Raw genomic sequence first — 18047 nt, 5'->3', positions numbered from 1 at the left:
CATTAGCTTTACTACACCTTGATTCAATCTCATTTACTATATTACCACCCTGGAAGAACACACAGCCTAAATACATTAAATTTTCGACCTGTTCTATTTTGTATCACCAATTTGACATTCAATTCTGTTGAATTTCTTACCTACTGACATCAATTTAGTCTTCGAGAGGCTAATTTTCATACCATACTCATTGCACCTATTTTCAAGTTCCAAGATATTAGACTGCAGGCTTTCGGCACAATCTGTCATTAAGACCAAGTCGTCAGCACAGGCCAGACTGCTTACTACATTTCCACCTAACTGAATCCCTCCCTGCCATTTTATACCTTTCAGCAGATGATCCATGTAAACTACGAACAGCAAAGGTGAAAGATTACAGCCTTGTCTAACCCCTGTAAGTACCCTGACCATCTAAATCCTATATAAAGACTGTATTTAAAATCTAGATTAGTACTACATCTATATCTATATACTAGCTGTTACCTACGGGTTCGCTCACGAGGATTCCGTAAGTTGATAAAAATTAATTGTTCCTCGGTACTGCACTAAGATATTATCTGAAAATCCCTAAAGTATAAAAACTCACCGAAAAATTGCATTTCTTTGTAATCCACGTTTGTGGCATTGCCTTTTGGGGCTAAGATGACCAGGTTACTGGCAGACCTAAATCTGGAACATGCGACATGGAACTCTACATCAGTCCTCTTTTAAGTCAGAAAAAAGGAGGGGTTTCTTTATTCCTAAAGGAGATTCCAAATACCGATTTTCACGTCTGTAACATCTTAGTTTTTGAGATATAAGTTCCCTAATAAAGAGAATTCAACTCCTTCTTCACTTATGTTCGATCTCCAGCTTAAGTTGATTTTCCGTAAACAAAAAGTACGTGTTTCCTTATTTTAAATACCACTTTTCACGTCTGTAACATGTTAATTTTATGAGATATACTGTAGATATACGCTTTTTGAAACTTCCCCACTCCTTGGATGAGTGGTCAGTGTTGAGGCCTTCTGTTCACAGAGTTCGGGTTCGATTCCGGCTTGGGTCGGGGATTTTAAACGCGTGTGATTAATTCATCTGGCGCGAGGACAGGTTGTTTGTGTTTGTCCCAACACTCTCCTCTTCACATTCACTCAGCACATCACATTACCAACCACAACAGAAACACGCAATATTAATTACATCCCTACACACGGGGTTGGCGTCAGGAAGGGCATTCAGCTTTAAAACAGGGTCAAATTCACATGTTGGTAAAATGGAAGAAGAAACTCATTTTAAAAATTCACCAGCTTTTTTTATTATTTCACCTCTTTAAGTGGACTTTCGAAAAAAAGTGTTCATTTATTTTTAAAGGAGATTCCAAATACCAATTTTTAATGACTGTAACATCTTCAGTTTCTGAGATATATGTATCCTCATATAAAGAATTCAACTCCTTCCTCACTCCTTTTCACCCCCAACCCCACCCCTTAAATGGGTTTTCTGGAAACAAAAAATTGTGTTCTTTTATTTTTAAAGGAGATTCCAAATACCAATTTTCTTGTCTGTAACATGCTAGGTTTTTGTGATATATTTTAGATAATTTCACTGCTGTAAGAATACTGGACCTGGCGTTGCCATGGTTATGGCAGTTCATTTTTTTATCCAATTCCTAGAGCAGAGCTAGTGTGGTGCCAATATCTCCATTATTGTTGGTTTTAGGGCCTTAAAACATGGTTTTCGGCCCCATAGGACGTACCGAGTTTTGTTCTTTGCTTCAAGGCGCTTAAACAGATCCTTGTCTCGTAGTTGTTTGACAAATTCGATATTTGGCCTATGTTAGCCTAGTACAGGGATGGCGAACCTTTTCCAACCAGTGTGCCATTTTAACTCTGGTTTATTATTCTCATCTGTTGACTGTGCCACTTGTCGTTTTCCATTTCCATTACGAGATGTCTACAACCTACACCCCCCCCCCCTCACAACTTCCTTTCAATTTCCCGATTATGTTTCATAATACGTTATTTATTTATTTATTTATTTATTTATTTACTTATTTATTCATTCATTTATTGAGTCATTTATTTATTATAAATATTTGCATAACGGGTGAAATATATCTTGTAAATACTTCCTCTATTGGCTTCATTATCTTCCCATGTTGTAGTTTTTCTCTCAACAATTAAACTAATTTCTCCCTCATCACATTTCCATAAGGAAATCTAAAAAAGAACCAGCTATTCATGCTTTCATCAAAACATACTGCATATATGTGGGAGTTATCCAAATTAGCATTCAACTGCTCCGAAACTTCTTCACCCATTTTTATTATTCTATCCTTGACAGCAGTTCAGCTGGCTGGGATTCCTTTAATCTTGTTAGTTATTAGTTGTTTGTTAGGGAAGTTTTCAAATGATGTGTCGGACGTCAATAAGAAATTATCTTTCAACAACTCACCGTCAGAAATCTGTTTCCCATGCATGTTGTACTATGCAGTGAGACAGATAGAAAAAGCCGCACTGATATTATTCCTGGGCCGGAAAGATGATACAAAAGAACTAGTTTGTTTGTGTAATGTTGGATATTTTGTGAAATGAACTCTCCTCTTTCTCCATTTGAAATGGAACAAACATTTGAATGACCAGTCTCAAAATTGCGCTTTACATTAAATATGGGGGATACAACTGTTTTCGAACACAGGCAACACATCTTTTTAACAGTCCGAATTCCCTTGGCCAGTGTTCTTGAAAAATACGATCACCACCTTTGTTCAGTTTCTGCTTTTTTCGGCACCGAAATCATATTTGCGATGTCCGTATACAAAACCACTAGAAAACGACACTATCTCACTTGACTTTCAGACCTATCAGTATAGCAGTGTTGCCATATTGCACGTCCGAATGAAACTAGTATTTATATTTTCGATATTTATTTCTTACACGTGAAACACTGTAAGATATGCACTGTCTGTAGTACGAGACGTATATATAAAATATTATGTTCATGTGGCGTGCCATCGAAATCGTGTCCGCGTGTCACCTAGTGACCTAGGTTCGCCATCCCTGGCCTAGTATTTTATATATACCCCCGTGCCCCCCCCCTCGAATTGTTTTGAAAGTAAGTTATAGCCCATGTCCGTCAGGGATAATAAATATTTACATTAGTAAAATAGTTTTTAGAATCGGTCCAGTAGTTCCTGAGATTAGCCATTGCATACAAACAAACTTTACATCTTTATATAATGATATATATATGTGTGTGTTCTGCCCGTTTAAGCCGCGACTATCACATTAGAGACACAAGATACCCTCAGGCTTTATATGCAGCTTGATAAAAACTGGATTGGTCCAGAAGTTAGAACTAGTGGAGAGAAAGATTCTGAGCAAGATACTGGGGCCCCAAAGAACAGAGGATGGATCATACAGAAAGATAGAAAACCATGAATTATAACTCAAGATTGAAAAGATCCGAGATAGAATCCGGAAGAGGAGAGCCATGTTCTTCAGACAAATGTACAGAATGAACCCGGGAAGACTGACCAATCAGATAATAAGATTTTTTCAGATCATGAAAACTACGGTGCGCTGGTATCAGGAGGTGAAGAGGGACCTGTAAGAAATGGGAATACAAGTAACGGAAATCAGCAACAGGGATGCTTACAAGTCGACGATCAAGGCCACCAAGAAGTTTCAAATAAAGGTTAGATCCCGTACCCAAGCGCCATGGGCAGAAGAGAGGAGGAGATTGCAGACTGAAAGGATGAAGGAGAACTGGACAAGGATTAAAGCCCGGAAACAGATGAAGCTGAATTCGATTTAACGTAGTCCATAGTCGGTCAGCCAACGGCCGTAGCCGTGTTGAAACACCGGATCCCGTGAGATCTCCGAAGTTAAGCAACATTTGGCGTGGTCTAGATTTGGATGGGTTGCCACGTGCTGTTGGTACGGGGTAAGGGATGGAGAAGCGTAAAGGAACTGGCCACCCTACCGTACGTAAACTCCGGTTCAGGCACATGTCTGCTGAGGTTCGGACCTGCCTTCGGGTAGAATACACCCTTACCTTATAGTCGGTCAAAACGAAAGAAGAAGAAGAAAATTAAACCTTTCTAGATTTTCATCTTACAAAATTATGTAAAATTTCATGATGAAGTCGGTATATCATTTGTTAATGCATTTTTACGCAGTCATAGTTAAAATTAGGGGTCGAGGTGGTAAAGGCGTGCTCGGTTCACCCGAAAGGACGTGGGTTCGATTCCCCGTCAGGAAGTCGAAAAATTTGAGAAACGAGATTTCCACTTCCGGAGGTGCACATGGCCCTGAGGTTCACTCAGCCTACACGAAAAATGAGTACCAGGTTAATTCCTGGGGGCAAAGGCGTCCGGGCGTAGAGCTAACCACTCTGCCCCATCAAGTGTTGAGGTTACGGATAGTGGAAGCCTTTACCTTCCACCCCTCTCAGGGCCTTCATGCTTGTTTTCTTTTTTTCTTTTTGCTTTGCATAGTTACAATTTATTTCATTTTTCACCAGGTTCTATTGAAACCTCTCCATTTTTTCCTAAATAAATTGGAACAAAAGGCTTTAGTTTCCACGAATTGTGCTCCCATTTACAGATTACCTGGTGTTACTGAACAATCAATATTATTAGATTCAAATGTTGGACTAAATGTAAAAACCGGGGAAAGAAGACTCAAATCTAACAAAGAATTACATATGTCAAAGAACAGACGGAGAGTTTGAACTGATGAGGAAGAGAAGGTTACAGTTCTATGGACACTTGTTGAGGACGGACAGTAACAGACTGACGAAGAGAATCTTTGAATTCTTCCGGTTGAGGAAGGTTTCGAGAAGTGAGGTTGGACTTGATGAAGGTGGGGGTTCCGAAAGATTATAGGCTATCATGGACAGAATTCAATTTAGACAACTCGTCAAACAGTTCCGCTGTTTCCAAGAGACTGGGGAAACTCTGGTGAGGAAAGGGAGGTCCTATACAGAAGAGCAGAAGAAGGAAGTAGGAGAAATGATGAAAAGATACAGGCAGAGAGTAAAGGCAGAGAAGGATAAAAATACTGCGAAGATTGTCAAGCGTGGTCCATAGACGGCCGAAACGAAAATTAAAATATTATTAAAATGTAATTGGTGATGGCTATCTTACATATACTTTATGTCTGTTAGGTCATCAGCCCAGAGGCTGGTTGGATCCTCAAATAGCACCACCAAAGGTTATGCGGTTATAAGAAAACCCCAAAAACCAATGGCAGCACCAAAATGAGGCATACTAGGCAAGATGAGGAGTGAGGTAGTTTGCCATTGCTTTCCTCACTGGGTCAGAAAGTACTATTCAGCACGACTGACCCTATGAGCAGCACCTTTCATAACACTCAGATGCACTAGTCGTGCTCTGAATGTCATTACTCGGCACTACCCATACCCCAGCAACTTCCATATTGTCACAGCCATGGATGAGACTGGGACTTCGGTGGAAGCTACACTTTACTCTGGCCTGTGCCAAGAGATGGATGCAAAAGTACTGTATCCATCAAGAAATGACAGCAGGCAGATATACTTTATATCAACACGAATCATCGGGTGTATTGTAATTTCGACGACCAAATAATTGGAACAGAACTGTTTATGCATTGTCTGAATCAATGACTGCTGATAATAAATTAAGCTGGTTAGAAAGCTAAAGCTGTTTTTGGAGAAAGTGGAAGTGAATTGAAGTGAAACATGGACGATAACTAGCTCAGAAAGAAAGAAAGAAAGAGAATAGAAGCGTTGGAAATGCGGTATTACAGAAGAATGCTAAATGTGAGATGGGTAGATCGAATCAGGAATGAAGAGGTACTGAATCATATTGGTGAGAGGAGATCGATATGGCTAAATTTGACGAGAAGAAGAGGTAGAATGATAGGACACATGTAAAGATACACAGGACTTGTTCAGTTCGTTCGTTGGGAATTGTGGGCGGTAAGAATGGTAGGAAAAGGTTAGGATAGGATAGGACGGAATGGAGAGCTGCGTCAATTCAGTCTATGGACCGATGACGCAAACATCATCAGATTTCCCTGAGGAGTCAGATGCGTTAATACAGCAATTCCCAAAACGGCACCTGCCTAAATCCCTTGGGCCCTCATGTGACTGCTTTGGTACCATTGATCTGTATGGGAAATTATCACTCTATAGGTACAGTCTGAGCTGTTGCAGGTTGTCGAGGGACTCTAATCTACCAGATTTTGTTTATCAGCCAAACTGAGAAAACCACAGAACGGCTCAGAAACAGCTGGTTTGATGACAGTGTTGTATTTTTGTGTACAAAGGAAAGCACGTTTCGTTGTATATGTTGCGGGTGGTTTGGAAAGTGACTTCCATTTTCTTGATTCTTGGTGCTATGGCCTCTTTGTCAAGTCCATTTTGCTGGATCCATTCCCCAAGGTATGTAAATTTATTATTATTATTATGATTATTATTACGTTTCACCTTATTTGGGGTACGTTGAATCAATCATTTCTGTGTGTGTTGTTCTTTTCTTAGTGCCCAGTATTTCTTTATTCTTTCTTATCTTCGTTTTCTCTCGTCTTCCGATATAATAGATTTGGCTTTCGATGTAGAGTTGTCTTGAAACCTTATGCTTTCGTCTTTAGTTATTACTAATAGTCAGGAGTTGCAGACTTATTAATTGCCTAAAAAAGACCTGGAAAAATACCTAACTTATCCAATAAAAAGGACATAAAACCGGCAAAAAAAGACTTAAAAATGCGATCCAAATTAATGAATATTGAATTTTCATGACCGCTTTGTAATCGAAATCGACTTTCAACCTATTAGGTCGTGTTAAGTACAGAACAAAATGGCCAACCGGACACCAGTAGGATCCAAACCCACAACTTCCCGATTTCGGTTCAACCATTCTAATTTTAGTTTTAAGTAAAGTAAACTCGTGTCCTCATCCCGAGGCGGTGCAGCTCTTTTCAGGCACACCCCCATTGGAAGTGAGCTGCATGTACCATTTCAACCACATACCAGCCCTCCTGCCATTTCTGGCAGTACCGGGAATCGAACCCAGGCCCCTAAGGACGGCAGCTAATAACACTAACCGTTACGCTACGGAGGCACAGTATATGTTTAATGAGCCGGCTCCTTGGTGTAGCGTGCCTGCCTCTCGCCCGGAGGCCCCGGGTTCGATTCCCGGCCAGATCAGGGATTATCCTCTCCACCTGAGGGCTGGTTCGAGGTTCACTCAGCCTACGTGATTTGAATTGAGGAGCTATCTGACGATGAGATGGCGGCCCCGGTCTCGAAAGCACAGAATAACGGGCGAGAGGATGCGTCGTGCTGACCACACGACCCCTCGTAATGTGCAGTCCTTCGGGCTGAGCAGCGGTCGCTGGGCAGCCCAAAGCCCTTTCAAGGGTGTTAAGTGCCATGGGTTTTAAAAAATAATGAAGGTATATAATATTTTCTATCTTAATCTGTTTTCCCTCCAGGGTTGGCTTTTCCCTCGGACTCAGCGAGGGATGCCACCTCTACCGCCTCAAGGGCAGTGTCCTGGAGCTTCAGACTTTGGGTCGCTGGATACAACTGGGGAGAATGACCAGTACCTCGCCCAGGCGGCCTCACCTGCTATGCTGAGCAGGGGCCTTGCGGGGGGGATGGGAAGATTGGAAAGGATAGACAAGGAAGAGGGAAGGAAGCGGCCGTGGCCTTAAGTGAGGTACCATCCCGGCATTCGCCTGGAGGAGAAGTGGGAAACCACGGAAAACCACTTCCAGGATGGCTGAGGTGGGAATCGAACCCACCTCTACTCAGTTGACCTCCCGAGGCTGAGTGGACCCCGTTCCAGCCCTCGTACCACTTTTCAAATTTCGTGGCAGAGCCGGGAATCGAACCCGGACCTCCGGGGGTGGCAGCTAATCACGCTAACCACTACACCACAGAGGCGGACATTATTATTATTATTATTATTATTATTATTATTATTATTATTAGTAGTAGTAGTAGTAGTAGTAGTAGTAGTAGTAGTAGTAGTAGTATTGTTGTACAGTATATGGTAGAGAATCAGCTCTATGCTGTCCATAGTTGGCCAAATTCGGAAACAAAATATTAGAGCAATAGTTTCGACATGAAAAGTGCCAACATGGGGCGACATGTATTCTCTACCATAGCCAAATCGAAAGTAAATTTTCACTAGAATATGATCTTGATGCATGAGGCATATTGGATACTCATCAGTAATCGCTGTTCGGTGGCGATTCTGTGCGTGAAGTTAATGGAGGCCTCGTAATATTAAATTAGGTAGCAAGGAGAAACGGAATTAGTTGACATAATCGGTGAATCTCGGTGTTATGACTGGTAAAAAAGAAAGAGAGAAAACCTCTGGCGATGTTGCTTTGTTTCTTGGCGATCATGGCCTTCCCCTTCCCCCTCCATGTCGGCACTTTTCATGTCGAAACTACTGCTGTCTGCCACGCCTAGTCCCTAATAGCCCGGTGTGTGGTGGTCTATTGTCCCTAAGAACAGAAAACAGGCGGCCTGTAGGGAAGCACTAGAGGAGAGTGAGGGTGGTTTGGCTTAGTCTGGTCGTGTTGGGTCAGACCGAGACATTCCGGCGCCCCGCATAGCCCTCTATTTTGGCGCCCTCGTTCACCGATATCCGATAATGCTTCAAATAGTTTGTGTTTTGTTCTGACCAAAGCCTCCTATACAGTATAACCTATCGTCAGAGAATTCAAGATTCACCTTCTTACTGTGATACAGTGTTGAAAGGGACAAACATGTTTGCAATTTTGCACGGCTGAAGTGAGGTATCGAGCTATCCAGCACAGAGTTCGAATTATTACTGAACTATGAGAGAACTTTGACTTCTCTTTCTCACGCAAGAACATCTTGGGCTCGTAATTTTTATCCTAGATATGAGGCTTCTATTTTCAAAACCAGACACGTCCAACACATAAGTTTCAAACTGGACAGGTCTGGTTTCAATACCGGATAAGTTCGAGCTATTTTCCCTATAAAAGATCATCTAATTTAGATAAATGATCACACATCTGCGGTTTACAGTATCCTATAGTATATGTTTATAAAACATTTTTGCACGTTTTCTCGACACTGGAAAGATGGACATGTCCGGTTTTGAAAATAGATACCTATATATACCGTATAGTATGTAAGTTAAGACTGAGCAATTGCAAAAAGAGCTCCACAATGTTGTGAGATGGACAGCAGGCAAATAAACGGGGTTAAAAGCCAGCTTGTGAGTTTCACTAATAGGAGAGGTCCTCTCAGTTTTAATTACTGCGTTGATGGGATGAAAGTACCTTTTGGGGATCATTGGAAGTACCTAGGTGTTCGTAGGCCTATAAGGAAAGATCTTTATTGGGGTAATCACATAAATGAGATTATATGGTTATGATGGTATTTAGGGGTTGTAATAAGGATGTAAAGAAGTCTCTGGTAAGACCCCAACTATAAGCTCATTCCATGTTGAAATGAAATGGCTAATGGCGTATGGCTTTTGGTGCTGGGAGATCCCAGGACGGGTTCGGCTTGCCAGGTGCAGGTCTTTTGATTTGACGCCCGTAGGTGACTCGCGCGTCGTGATGAGGATGAAATGATGATGAAGACAGCACATATACCCAGCCCCCGTGCCAGGGAAATTAACCAATGATGGCTAAAATTCCCGACCCTGCCGGGAATCGAACCCGGGACCCCTGTGACCAAAGACCAGTAAGCTAACCATTAAGCCATAGAACCGGACTAATAATAATAATGTTATTTGCTTTACATCCCACTAACTACTTTTACGGTCTTCGGAGACGCCGAGGTGCCGGAATTTAGTCCCGCAGGAGTTCTTTTACGTGCCAGTAAATCTACCGACACGAGGCTGTCGTATTTGAGCACCTTCAAATACCACCGGACTGAGCCAGGATCGAACCTGCCAAGTTGGGGTTAGAAGGCCAGCGCCTTAACCGTCTGAGCCACTCAGCCCGGCAGAACCGGACTAATCCACGTTAAGAAAACAATATTGCTCTTATGACAACAGGGTTGCCATATCGAACGGCTCTGCTCAGCGCCATCACGGGAAAACGGCGGCACACAAATTTGTGAAATTAAGCGTTTAAGTTCAAGATAAAAAGCGGAAGAAACTAAGCTACAAATTCATTTTATGAACTAAAGGAGACGATGGGGAGTTTACAGGGGCTATTTTTGGTTTGTACAGAATCTTCTTCTTCTTCTTCTTCTTCTTCTTCTTCTTCTTCTTGCTATTTTGCTTAACGTCGCACCGACACAGATAGGTCTTATGGCGACGATGGGATAGGAAAGGCCTAGGAAGTGAAAGGAAGTGGCCGTGGCCTTAATTAAGGTACAGCCCCAGCATTTGCCTGGTGTGAAAATGGGAAACCACGGAAAACCATCTTCAGGGCTGCCGACAGTGGGGCTCGAACCCACTATCTCCCGATTACTGGATACTTTGTATAGAATCAGAGGTAAACTACGGCACACATAAAACCTTAGTATTGCAGTGTAAGGTAAATTGGGGGAGATAATTTTATCTGCTCGAGAGGTGAGGGATACATTTATTGCATTTAATACATTTCTTCAGACAATAAAGGCTAGAAAAGAGACGCAACACAAATATAGATGACTCTACAAAAGATCACAGTATTAATGTTAAAGAAAGAAAAAAAAGAAAAACACAGCCTTATCGCACAATTCTCACTCAACACAAGACAACTACGCACCGATTTAAAGCCTGAAAACACGCGCGCAACAAATAAATACTGCAGATGACTTCACTACAGAAGTGAGCTCCCGGCGAATGAGCGACAGTGTTGCCAACCCATAAATATTTTCTCCGCTAAATTTTAGTTGAAAATCCGCTACATTCCGCTAACTTTCGAATTTAAAAAAATAGCATATACCAGCTGTTTTAATGAAAGAGATTAACTCAAAACTCACCAGTTTCAGAAGAGTAGTTCATCATCATCATCTTCTCCCCGCACTGCCGTATATGCTCTGAAGTAGATGTGCTGGGTTCAAGTCCTTTGGTCTCATATGTAGCCACATGGTACTATTCTTTTTTCAAAATATATTCTGGCAGTTCACAGCAGCAAAGCACATACGGAAATTTTCAAATCTATTTCGAAAGTTATTTTCACTTTCATTACTTTTTTCATTGTTTTTCATAAGGGCGGAAAGAAATACCGTATTGTCAAACAATTTCGCATTTATATTGCACTGCCAATAGACGTACCGTCCGTATTTGGAATTACTGGGAAGCTCAACCAACTAGTCTTTTAAAGTTTAATTATTTAATCACTCTTTACGGAATATCTGACTACTTTTTAACCTTTTCTTTCGACATATTGACGTACCGTACCAAAAAGAACATGATGTCAAAAGAAACACGATGTCAAACACGGTACTACTCGGCTCATCAAGAGTACAGTAAGGAGTGTAACAAATTCTGACTGCGGCTGTGGGTCAGAGCTGGTCTAAAAACGAGTGGTAGTATGCAGCATAAGTTCAGTACAACGGGAATAAGTAGACTATTATGCTGTAGTAAGTTCTATATTACTTTTTTTCTCCTGATGAAAGGTGATATTGTTACCGCTGTCCGCTAAATGGAAAATTTATCCGCTGTTCCATTTAAAAATCCGCCAAATTTGGCGGAAAATCCGCTGAGTTGGCAACACTGATGAGGGACTGCATAAGGCTTGTACCAGAGCAACACAGAAGGAAAATGAAGGAAGGCAACGAAGCGATGGCTGTTGCCGCCATTGAGCTTCCACCCTACAAATGTATTTATGAAAAATTAAATGTTACGTAGTTATTTTAATAACTTGCGGCCAAAAATGCTTCATCCTTTTTATCTATATTTCATAATACATTACAAAGTACAGTATAATATCCCTTAATCACGAGGAATTATGGGTGTCTCATAATCATAACCATAAAATAATCCAGGTCGATTTATAAAAAAACTTGTTTGATTTAATCGACCATTTTTGGTAATCAAGGATTTTTGGAAATTTTGAGGTTAGTGAAAAAATAATTAAAATAGATTTATTTGATAAAGATTAGTAACAATTTTGAAATTATCTGAAATTTAAAAATTACTTGGGTTTCAATTACAAACACCCTTCATAATGAATTTAAAACTTTAATTGGGCCAACTAGTCATAATGGGAGAACCTTCGTCTTCACTGCTTATAGGTCCATAAGAGCAATACTGTTTTCTTAACGTGGAATGAGCTAGAGTATGGCTCCAGTGTATGGAACCCTCTCCAGGATTACTTGATTCGAGAACTGGGAAAAATCCAAAGAAAAGTGCCTCGGTTTTTTCTGGTGATTTCCGACAAAAGAGTAGCGTTACGAAAATGTTGCAAAATTTAGACTGGGAAGACTTGGGAGGAAGTCGACGAGCTGCTCGACTAAGTGGTATGTTCTGAGCTGTCAGTGGAGAGATGGTGTGGAATGACATTTGTAGACGAAAAAGTTTGAGAAGTGCTTTTAAAAGTAGGAAAGGACCCAATATGACGATAATTGGAATTCAAGAGAACAAATTGGGGCAAATATTTGTTTATGGGAAGAGGAGTTAGGGATTGGAATAATTTACCAAGGGGAGATGTTCAATAAATTTCCAAATTCTATGTAATTACTTAAGAAAAGACTAGGTAAACAAGAGATAGGTAATCTGCCACCTGAGCGACAGTCCGAAATGCAGATCAGTGGTGACTGATTTGATGAGGAAACATTTTTGTCACAAATAATAACGATGTATATAATCTCGCAAGTTACGAAAAAATATGATTACATAGTGCCAACATGCGTGATGAACGGTAACTATAAGACGTAGTATCGACAAGTAGGATCTCTCACTGGATTGTTAGTGACACTAAATGCTAAATCAAAACCAGCAGTTAGAAAATAACTAGAAATCACTACGGTACCTTCAGTATTAATAGGGGAGAAAGAGGAAGGTTGTTCCCCGAGTCTCTTCACTTACAGGACGTGTGGTGTACAATTTTACTGACTGGTTCTGTGCCTACTTGTTTTACTTCTTTACAATTTTGCAAATTAGAAATATTTGAACTACAAAAGATCCATTTATGGTGAGACGTGGTATTTATAGAGCAACAACAACAACTGTTACTTTTATCCCCCTATCTTAATCTTATGCTTGGCTTTGACAAGGTGAGGAATGCGTAATGCTAGTAACACTAGGCATACTCCTTAAACAGTTATGAATAGTGTAGAAGTGTCATTCATAAGGTTCGAACCCAACTGCCGGGAGTAGTGAAGATTGTATCTGCAAACAGCTTTATCTCTGATTCCACTTTTTTACTCATATCATTGATGTATATAAGAAAACATAAAGGTCCAATAATACTGCCTTGAGGAATTCCCTCGTAACTATTACAGGGTTAGACAAAGATTCGCCTACTCTAATTCTCTGAGTTCTATTTTCTAGAAATATAGCCACCCATTCAGTCACTTAACTGGGAAGTAGATCATCCCTTCAAATAAATATTTTTTTAAAAAAGTGATAACTGTATGTATTTATACGTTGCCCTATCGGTATGATGTACACGATTCCAAGTGTCATTGAGACTGTTAACAATCAGCCTAGTGAACCAGAAAACTGTGCGTTAAGCACTAATTTTTTATATTTTCCTTTACACTCCTATGCTGATTGGACTTAAACGGCATCAAGGGTGTCTCACTTCATCTCAATAACCCTGAAAAGTATGGATTCAACAGTAATATTGGTCATTTTATCAGTGAGTTTTACATGTCATTCCCTCCCAACCCCCAACCATAGGGGTGCTAGGGGTGTCTCACCCTCACAGTGTTTCTTCCAAATAGTAAGTTATATGTGTACAAAATTTGGTTGAGACCTATGCTGAAACATACACACATACATCCATAATCTCGGTCATTTTAAATAGTTTCTTTTTCACCCCCAATTCTGATGGAGACTTAAACGGCATCTGGAGTGTCGCTGTTCATCTCAGGAACCCCAAATCTATGGATTCAACACTAATATAAATATAGGTTGTGTTCAATTATTTCTACAAGTCGTTCCCTCTCCACGTCACCCATTGGGCCGATGACCTCGATGTTAGGCCCCTTTAAACAACAAGCATCATCATCAGCAAGCACCACTTCACCTCTAGGAGTGTCTTAGCTCCTCACAGTATTTCTCTCCAGATAGTATTAAGTCATAATGTATGTGTACCAATTTAGGTTAAATTTTGAGGTTGCCTATAGATGCCTGCATTTTTAATCATTTAGCTTTGCTGATATCTTTATGTAAAGATCCTATGGTCACGGTAGAGCTAACCACTCTACCCCATCACGTGCCGAGGTTATCAATGGTGGAAGCCTTTATCTTCCACTCCTCCAAGGGGCTTTCATGGCCTGTACGGAGTTGACTTTGCTTTGCTTTGCAGTTTCCAGTGCGGGTCGTTTTTGCTATGACCATAAATAAATCCCAGGGGCGTTCGTTGAGCATTAATCTTGAACACCCATGTTTCTCGCATGGCCAGTTGTATGTTGCCTGTTCCCATGTTGGAAAACCATCAACTTTGTTTGTTTACTCGCCAGGTAATCAAACAAAAAATATTGTGTACCTAAAAGCTTTACAATGAAAAATATCTTCATAGTGTTCATTTGAATCAGTGTTTTCTATGATAGTTATTTCCTACGAAGAAAGAGGAGTAACTTTTGCCACATTATCTTCACGCCATCAACTTATCAAATTACTTGATTTGCAACGGGGGATAATTATGGCTCTGTGAGGGATTTGAAGATCTGCTGAACAGTTCCCATCTACGTTACAGTCAAACAGGGTTATTTCTGGGTAGTGATATGCTGTGACCTATTTGAGCATTTTCTTATTCACAATCAAGATATTAATATTGCAGGTAATGAAAACACGTTTTTCCAGTAGTTTGCTACTAACTTTTGGTAGCAGTAGAAAAATAACTCATTTGATATTGATAATGTAGTCATTTGCATTATTCTGATTTTTGCATGCAGTACAGACTGAATATGAGTTCGTTCCATTGTCATTTATTGTTGACAGAACGACGTCTGTCGGGTCAGCTAATACAGTAATAAAAAGAGAAGAAGCTTAGGTTTGAATCTTGTGTTACTCTAAATGCTACTGAAAGGGCTTCTTTAACTTCAAATATTCTTGTGCCCAGGTGGTGATAAGATGACAGAGTGTACAGGATGGTATTTTCTTTATGTTTCAGGTCCTGTACAGATCATGAGTTCCAATGCACAGATGGCAGCTGTATTTCTCTGACTTGGAAATGTGACCTAGAACCTGATTGCTCTGATGGCTCTGATGAACATGAGTGTGGTAAGTTCTATTTAAACCGGGCGAGTTGGCCATGTGCATAGAGGCGCACGGCTGTGAGCTTGCATCCGGGAGATAGTAGGTTCAAATCCCACTATCGGCAGCAACCAAGACCTATCTGTGTCGGTGCGACGTAAAGCAGATTTTTTTTTTTTACAAACAGGTACTTTTGTTGAATTGAAAAAATCCTTATTCTGTCTTCCATTCTCTTCACACATGGAATACAATTTCATGCTTATTATTTTCCATGAATTTTACTGCAGTTTTTCACTTATTGCAAAATAAGATATTTTGCTTTAAACTGGCCTTATCACTTTAATTCACTCTAATATTCAAGGTGTCACCTTCAGTTACTATAATTATGAAATAAATCCATGAGCTGTCTACCTGATGGCCTTTCCTCCTGAATTTGTGTTAGTAGAGGATGGTTGCCCCAGTGTACTTCCTCTTCAAGCAAAAATCACCACTCCTTGTTAGATTATACACAATCTGCCTTCTCTAGCCCAGCCAATTTTCATCATTTTGCTAGCCTGAAGCACTGTTCTTGTAACTCCTTTTTATCTTCCACATACTTAATAATTTGTTTTCATTTACAGCTGAGGTAGGACCACCTGCCTGCAATGAGGGAGAATTCCAGTGTGCATATCCGCGATGCGTGCGCCAGGAATTCCGCTGTGATGGTGACGATGACTGTGGAGATCGCAGTGATGAAGAAGACTGTCCTAAAAAGGTTGGCAGCTGCAGCCCAGGAGAATTTGAGTAAGTTTTCAATACCAGAATACAGGCTTTTGCAACCTGGAACATGAAATGTAATGTTAAAAGTTTATGCATTATGAAAACACAGTAAACTTTCAAATTTTCAGCTATAATTATACTACATTCTTATGATAAGCAAGATATTCTTTCAGTTAATATAATCTCACCATACGAAACATTAGTCAACCCTGGAGAAATCATTACAAGCATCATTCAATACCGTGTAACTCCACCTCAGGACTTGATAACCGTCTTGATTCAGTTAGGAAGTAAGTCCACGAGGTTGTGCAGGTATGTGGCATTCAGTTAAGCCACTCGTTGAGGATTTGATCACACAATTCCACCAAATTGCGGGGATGCTGATGTCAGCATTTTATCCGCTTTTCCAACATGTCCCACAGATTTTCAATAGGGTTCAAGTCAGGTGATTTTGCAGGCCAGTCAAGATGTAATAGGGTGAAGGAGTGTTCATAAAACCAGTCACATATGTGTCCAGCTCGATGAACTTTGCTGATGTCATCTTGAAAAATTGGGGTATCAAGAGCATACTCATCATGCAAATGTTGACTGAAAGGCAACACCTGATCATCCAGGATGTTTAAATAAACATGTTGGTTCATGTGAGCAGGCCCAATCCATAATACGAAAAGCACCCTCAAAACATCGCAGACCCACCTCCGGCTTGAACCTTATCTTGTATATATCCAGGATGAAATGCTTCATTTGGCTTTCGGTGCACTCAATGTCATCATCTTTGGAATACAGGCAAAAACGTGATTCGTCAGACCATATTGCATTCTGCCAGCCAGCTACTGTCCACGTTCAATGATTTCTTGCCCATTGAAGATGCATAGTTTTATGTGCCTGTGTGAGCAATGGCCTTGTGCGAAGTGACTGATTCCAAATGTTCATTGCATGCAGTTCCCGTCACAATGTCCTCTCACTAGCAAGTTGCGATGGACCTTCATTCACTAGAATTCAAAAATTTGTGTCTGGTTTGGAAGCAATTTTGATTCACAATCTGTGAAACGCATCTCCAGTCCTTCTCAGTCAGGATTTTTTCTGACCACACTATTCTGACATTGTGTTTTGTGGCCACGTATTGTACACCACTGCTTGTGGACACGTTGACCAGTCCGCTGCGAAACATCAACAAATCCAGCAACTTCATGCACCGTATGGCCAAACATGATTGCCCCTTTTTGCCATTCTGTCACATCTTTACATCTGCCCATGTTGACGTATACTGTCCGCTTGAAACATCAATGTCTCACTGATTGCTACCACCTTGTGCTCACCTAGAGGCAGTGCGCGTGCGGTTGAACATGGGACTCGTTCACTGCGCGATCTGTACAGACTTAACGATCCATCTGTGCGTGTGCCCTAGGGTGACTAATTTTTGACTGGTGAACTTACATTAATGTTTATGATTGCAACACTTTAAAGGAATCATGAGGAGAGAGTTAAATTTTTTTACATATTCTTAATACTGATCCACAAGAATGCTTACAGTTTCAGACTAATACTATCACTATTGCTAGCCAAGTACATCTGCCGTGCATGGGAAACTACATGTTAGTGTAGTGAAGGGTAGTGTTATGTGTGGTGTGCAAGTTGCAAGAATGTTTGGAACGAGCAAATTGACCATGTGGTTAGGGGCATTCAGCTGTGAGCTTGCACTGGGGAGATAGCAGCCATCTCCCACGCCATCATCACCATAAGACCTATCTGTGTTGGTGCGACGTAAAAAAAAAATTGTTTGGGACAGCTGTAATATCTGAAGCCATCTCTTTTCAGTTTCAACTCAGTTAATTTATAACTGTTGGTTTCTTCAATCTGCTGAAACTAATTTTGAATAAATACATTTGCAAACTACCTGAAAAAAAAATATAAATATGGGATCAGAATTATATCTGTAAAAGAAGCAACTTAATTAAAATAGAATGAC

The 18047-nt window shown here is 40.6% G+C and overlaps 1 protein-coding gene across 1 annotated transcript in view; it reads left to right on the top strand.

Annotated features, from left to right (window-relative positions):
* The window catches only part of Lrp4 (LDL receptor related protein 4), a 315255-nt gene that overhangs the window by 165380 nt on the left and 131828 nt on the right, over positions 1–18047 (top strand). The window contains exons 4-5 of the mRNA XM_068229792.1: positions 15237–15346; positions 15940–16102. Of these exons, the coding sequence (XP_068085893.1) occupies positions 15237–15346; positions 15940–16102 (273 nt within the window). The remainder of the gene's footprint in view (positions 1–15236; positions 15347–15939; positions 16103–18047) is intronic.

The sequence above is a fragment of the Anabrus simplex genome, chromosome 12, assembly GCF_040414725.1.
Source record: "Anabrus simplex isolate iqAnaSimp1 chromosome 12, ASM4041472v1, whole genome shotgun sequence".
Lineage (NCBI taxonomy): Eukaryota > Metazoa > Arthropoda > Insecta > Orthoptera > Tettigoniidae > Anabrus > Anabrus simplex.
The sequence above is the reverse complement of the archived record's forward strand: the minus strand, read 5'-3'. Positions and strand labels throughout refer to the sequence as shown.